Source organism: Charadrius vociferus, unplaced genomic scaffold (genome assembly GCF_000708025.1).
Source record: "Charadrius vociferus isolate BGI_N301 unplaced genomic scaffold, ASM70802v2 scaffold266, whole genome shotgun sequence".
Taxonomy (NCBI): Eukaryota; Metazoa; Chordata; class Aves; order Charadriiformes; family Charadriidae; genus Charadrius; species Charadrius vociferus.
Genome location: NW_009649114.1, coordinates 3,589,540 through 3,595,114, shown reverse-complemented (window position 1 = coordinate 3,595,114; position 5,575 = coordinate 3,589,540). Strand labels below are relative to the sequence as shown.

Below are 5,575 nucleotides of genomic sequence, written 5' to 3'. Positions count from 1 at the left end.
TTCCCCCCCAGCCCGAAACTGGGGGTCGATCCTCCAGGTCTGGCATGAAGCAGGGGCAAAGGTGGGGAGCAGACAGGGATGGAGCTGCCCCCCAAACACCCCATCCCTGTCCGGCTCCCCCTTCTCAGGAGCACCGGTGGGAGCCAGTGACCCCTCCATCGCAGGGTCATGCCGAGAGCATCCCAGGGGCTGTGTCGGCTCACACCAGCCGCATATTTCGGGAGCACGAGGAGGGTCACAGACCAGGCAGCACTGGAGCACCCGGCCTCGTGCCGCCGTCTCCCCGAGCTGACGGCACCGCTGCCACAACACGCTCTGGCAACCCCCCCAAAAGCGTGTTTCATCTACCTCCCCACTTCCCGGGGTGCCGCACACCCCCGCCCTTGGGAGCTATCTGCCTTGTGAAACTTAAATCAAACCCTTTTGATGTTCCCCTTCCCACCCCGTCCCAGCTCCCTGCCAAAAACGCCGGGGATTTCTCCCTCTCTCCCGCTGCAGACAAGTCGCAAATTGTTCCTGTCGCTCTGTTTGAAGTTGCAGACGCCAGCGTCTGGCTGTGAGCCCCCTCCCTGCCTGGCCCCAACTCGGGGTACGTGGGGAACCGACCCTCCCCGTGGGACTTTGGGGTGAGCGGTATCCCCAGGAGTCCCGCAGCAACCGCGCCGTGGGGCTGCCCCATCCCTGTGTGCCCCGTGTGCCTCCCCGGGACCCCAACCCAGAGGGGTGATGGGTTCCTCCTGCCAGCATCCAGCCGGCCCTACCTCCGCAGTGGGTGAGCCCATACAGCGTGTAGCCCTTGTTGCAGAGGCACTGGAAGCTGCCGGGGGTGTTGATGCAGAGGTGGTCGCAGGTCCGGTCGAAGGAGCACTCATCGATGTCTGGAGGAAAGGCAAAAGGGGAAGGTGAGGGCTGGTGCGGTGGAGGGGCAGCCCCGGGCACAAGGGCTGTCCCCTTCCTGCTCCACCTGCTCCAGCAAGCTGGGGGCTGCACTGGGATGCTCTGGGGACCCTGCACTGGGATGCTCCAAGACCCAGCACTGAATTGCTCTGGGGATCCAGCACCAGGATGCTCCATGGATCCAGCACCGCGATGCTCTGGGAACCCTACAGTGGGATGCTCTAAGACCCAGCACCAGGATGCTCTGGGACCCAGCACTGGATTGCTCTGGGGATCCAGCACCAGGATGCTGCAGGGATCCAGTACCAGGATGCTCCGGGACCCTGTGCTCCCATCCCGCCTGCCTCCAAGCTCTCTCCTCACCCGCTCCAGCTGCTGCTCCATGGAAGCAGCAGCCCACTGCAGCAGCATCTCCCCGTGCCTTAAGCTCCTGCAGCCCCTCTGCACCTCAAAGGGGCCAAACAGGGTCAGCGCTGTGCCCTCGGCACGGGGCGGCTGCCAGAGCCCCTGGCTGCTGCCCAACCCGAGAGGGCACCGGGATGCTGCGTGGGCAGGTCCTGCCCCGGGGACGGTGCCAGAGATGTCTGCTCAGCGCCGCGGGGCACCTCGCCGGGGCAGGGAGGCCCTGGCTGGGAGGGTGAACCCATCCCGGCGGGTTTGAGCATCATTTTATTGGCTTCATTAACTTAATTGCCGCGCTCACGTCAAACACCCGAGAGCGCAGAACCTGGACGGAGATGAAAGCGGTCGCAGCCCCGGAACGCACCAGCCCCCTCCTTCCCTGGTCACACGCTTTCCGCAGGCAACGCTCGGGCTCATGCACACCCGCCAGCATCGCCCAGCGACCTGCAGGGTCATTTAAACCCGCGGGGTTTAGGTGGGGTTTGCAGGAGGGTGTTGGGACAGGGAGAAAAAGGTGGGAAAAGCAGCGTGGAGCCGTCAGCTCCCTCCGAAGCGAGTAGGATGCATCTTCCCCATCCCCTCCTGCCCTGCGACAGATGGGGGAAGGAGGAATCCCTGTGCAAAGGCCACTGAAATTCATGCTCTGCCTCAATGGTTTGCAAAAACGGCGCATCCCCGAGCAGGACCCGATCCAGCCCCCGCCGTGGGGCGGCTGGCGGAGGGGGAGAGGCAAGGCAGGACATGTCCCACTGCTCTTCCCGTCACCCAGCCCAGGAAAACCACGGCCTCCCGAGGGGGAAGGAAGCAGCCGGTGCGTCGCTGCGTGTGCTTTAGCAGATCCTGCCGCCGCGGGATCGCTACTAAAAACTTTTGTGTAATTAAGCGGAGCAGGTTGGGAGAAGCCCATAGGTGTGGGGTGGGTGCTGAGCTCAGGACACACGGGGCGCTGATGGGGTCCCCTGGCACGGGTGGTTCGGAGCAGATCCGAAGGTCCCGGGCTCGGGGTGTGCTCGCTGCCCAGGCTGCTGGCTGGGATGCTCCCAACCCGCGGGGCTGCAGGGAACGTCACGACCGTCATCCCAGCGCTGAGTAAGGCCGGAGGATTTCACCTGGCATCTGCCTAACTGCCGGCTTCAACTCTGCCGCGAGAAGAGCCCAGAAATCCCCAGCTTGGGAGCAGGGCTGGGCCGACAGCCCAGCTCCGCAGATCAAAGGGCTCAGCCCCAGACCAGAACCCAAATCCAACGCTAATCCCCCAAAGGATGTTCGCGGTTCAGAGGAAAGCAAAGAGGAATGAGTAACGGGGCCGGCGCTGCTCCAGCGGCAGCCGTGGGAGGGCTGAGAAACGCCGGAGGGCGGGAGGGGGGACGTCCCCGGGCAGCGCAGGGCGCAGGGGTCCCGCTGTCCCTTACCTTGGCAGTTCCTCTCGTTGATGAGCAGCTTGTAGCCCTTCTTGCAGCTGCACTCGAAGCTGCCCACCGTGTTCCTGCAGATGTGGGCGCAGCCGCCGTTGTTGAGCCGGCACTCGTCGATGTCTGGTGGGGACAGGGGACACGTGTCACGTCCCGGTTGGGATGCTCAGCCGGGAGAGTGGTGTCCTCCCCTTCCTCCGGACCTCATCCCCACCAGGAGCCGGCAAACGGAGGAAAACTTTTGGGCTCTGATGGTCACGGGGGGAATGTGGCTGCTGATTTTATCTGGGGAGCCGATGTGTGACACTGGGGACAGCCAGCGCTCCTGGGCTCAGCTCCCCTTGGAAGTTGTGCAAAGTGTTTAATTTCAGCAGGTCTCGGCGTCCCCCGGAGCAGAGCCAGGAGCCGGGGTCTCCGAAAGAGCCTCGCAGTGCGGGGAAAGCACCAGCCCGGAGTCCGCAGGGTCACAGGTTTGGGCTGGGGACTACTTTTGGGGACCAGGAGCAGCAGGAAGAATAGCCCAAGCCGGGAGGGGAAACGCTCTCCTTCAAAAAGAGCTGCTCCACAAAATAAATACTTTTCAACCCTCACCTCTCTGCTCGCCACCTCCTTTCTGCCATAAACAAAGCTAAAAGTGATGATGCACAATAACTGCAAAGAGCCCCAACAACCTGGAAAGATGCTGGGACTTGGTATTTTGGTTGTTTGGTTGGGGTTTTTTTCCCTTTTTTTCAACCTTTACTGCTAGGAAACGACCTGTGAAATGGAAGGAGACCGAGAAGAAGCAGCCGTCTGCCCCGTCCCTCCATCCCCCAGCGCCGGGGCGGCAGCTCTGCCTCTCTGGGGCTGAGGCTTTCTTTTTACGACTGCGAGGGAGCGAGCTGTAAACCAGCCCGCAGCTGCAATAAAACCCCCAGACACAGGGAACGTGGCTCCGGGTTATTGCACGTTGCTGGAAACTGCAGAATTGGAGCGGGTGGGGGGATGCTCTGATAAAATACCAGGGGGCAGGGGGGTTCTGGAAGCAGTCAGCAGGTAGACAGGCAGCCGGCAGCGGGAAGGGCTTTTCCTTTCAACTGGGGTCAAGTTCCTGGAGCTGCCGAAAGACACAACGCAGGCACCGGCCAGCCCCGGGGTCACGGCGTCCCCTGGCCCGGGGTGGGGGGGTTTAGGGGGGTGCTGGGGGAACCAGTCTGGACCGCTACCCCTTGCAGAGGCAGGAGGAAGCAGATGTCAGTGGGAGTGTGCAGACGTGTGTCACACCTTGTGGTGTCCTTCCCCCAAGTGGGACACGGTGCTCGGACCCAGCCGGACGGTGAAGCACAGAGGGAATCGTGCATCCCAAATTCCCAGAGCAGGCACGGATTTCCTGCACGCCCAGCCCTCCTCGTGGGGAAACTGAGGCAGGGGGATGGAGCGAGGTGGGATGGGACCTTCCAGCTCTACAACTGCCATGCCATGGCCTTCCACTTGACCTGACCCCCCTTTCCTCCTTCCCATAGGCTTCCTGAGCCTTTAGCAAGGCAGCAGCGTTCCCGCACCCGGGGCTGATCCCCGTCCCCACCCCGGGGGATGTGAGCACCAAGCAAGCGAACGCTGCAGGTGACATCGAGCCGAGCTAAAACTAAGCGTTTTCTAAGGGTGCCGAGGACAGAAGGAGGGGTGTGGGGTACCCACGGGTGAGCAGGGACCACCGCAGCCCCGCTCGCACCCACCTACCTTTGCAGGTCTTCCTGTCGGGCTGCAGCATGAAGCCCATGGGGCAGCTGCAGTGCACACCCGTGGCCGCGTCGTGACACTTGCTGTCGCAGCCCCCGTTGTTCACAGCACACGTCTCTGCACAGATATGGGAGAGAGCGGCCAGGGTGAGGAACCACAGTCTAAAAGGCTGAGGGGGTGGGAGGGGTGGGGTGTCACTCCACCCAGATGTCCCCATGCCACCCAGGTGTCCCCAATGCCACCAGAAAGTCCCCACGTCACCCGGACATCCCCACGCCGCAGGCTGGGAGAGGCAGCGGGAGCAAACCTCCCTGCAGAGCCCACCGAAACCGCCCTCGGCTTTTCACACAGCCCTAACGAGGTCACGGAGCCCCCTAATTAATAAACACCCCCGATACAGAGCGCGAGGACCCGGGGCAAGGGGGTGTGTGTTAAGGCATCAACACTTGGAGATCCCACAGCATCTTCCGCCTCCGCAGACGACCCGGCGCTTGTTTCCTTTCCCACCGCCCCACTGTGCAGCCGGGTGCTGCTCCCCGGGGATTTCGGAGGTGAAATAAGGGCACGTGTGATTCACCCCAGTTTGCAGACAGCATCTAAGGCAGGAAAAAGCACCCAGATTTCCCGTTTCGCCATCCAAACCCCTGCGCAACCCTCCCACCTCCCAACAACCTGCTCTTATATACCGGTATCTGCATTTAAGGCAGAGAGGGGAGCGGGGACAGCACTGTCCCCTCGTTAGAGGATGCTCCATTAGTCGCAGGCAGGGAGCAGAGCGGCAGCCGGCCGTCCCGGGGAGGACGGGGTCAGGGACACGGGCAGGGATGTGCCGGCAGAGCCACACAGGCTGTTGCGAAACTGCCGCGACTCGGGGCGCTGGGAAAAGCGGAGGTGGTTCGACGAAGGCTCTTAATTCCCGAAACGCGTCGGCTTTTCAGCTGACGGAGGGAAAAGCGGCTCCGCGGGATTAATTCCGCCACACTCAGCCCCCACGCTGGCATCGGGCTACGCGTCCCCCGAAAACAGGGTCTGGCGGAGTCCAGCTTTGGCAGCTCCACCGAGGAGGAATTGAATCTCCAAGGGACAAAGTCACAGCTCTTGTGCAAAGCGCAGCCGGAGACGGGTCTCGCCGGGGATGCAGGGGT

The 5,575-nt window shown here is 62.6% G+C and overlaps 1 protein-coding gene across 1 annotated transcript in view; it reads right to left on the bottom strand.

The window, feature by feature from the left end:
• SCUBE3 (signal peptide, CUB domain, EGF-like 3) overlaps positions 1-5,575 on the bottom strand; it is a 37,044-nt gene that overhangs the window by 5,400 nt on the left and 26,069 nt on the right. The window contains exons 9-11 of the mRNA XM_009888325.1: positions 4,431-4,591; positions 2,712-2,834; positions 762-878 (exon numbers count right to left, since the gene is read on the bottom strand). Coding sequence (XP_009886627.1) covers positions 762-878; positions 2,712-2,834; positions 4,431-4,591 — 401 coding nt within the window. The remainder of the gene's footprint in view (positions 1-761; positions 879-2,711; positions 2,835-4,430; positions 4,592-5,575) is intronic.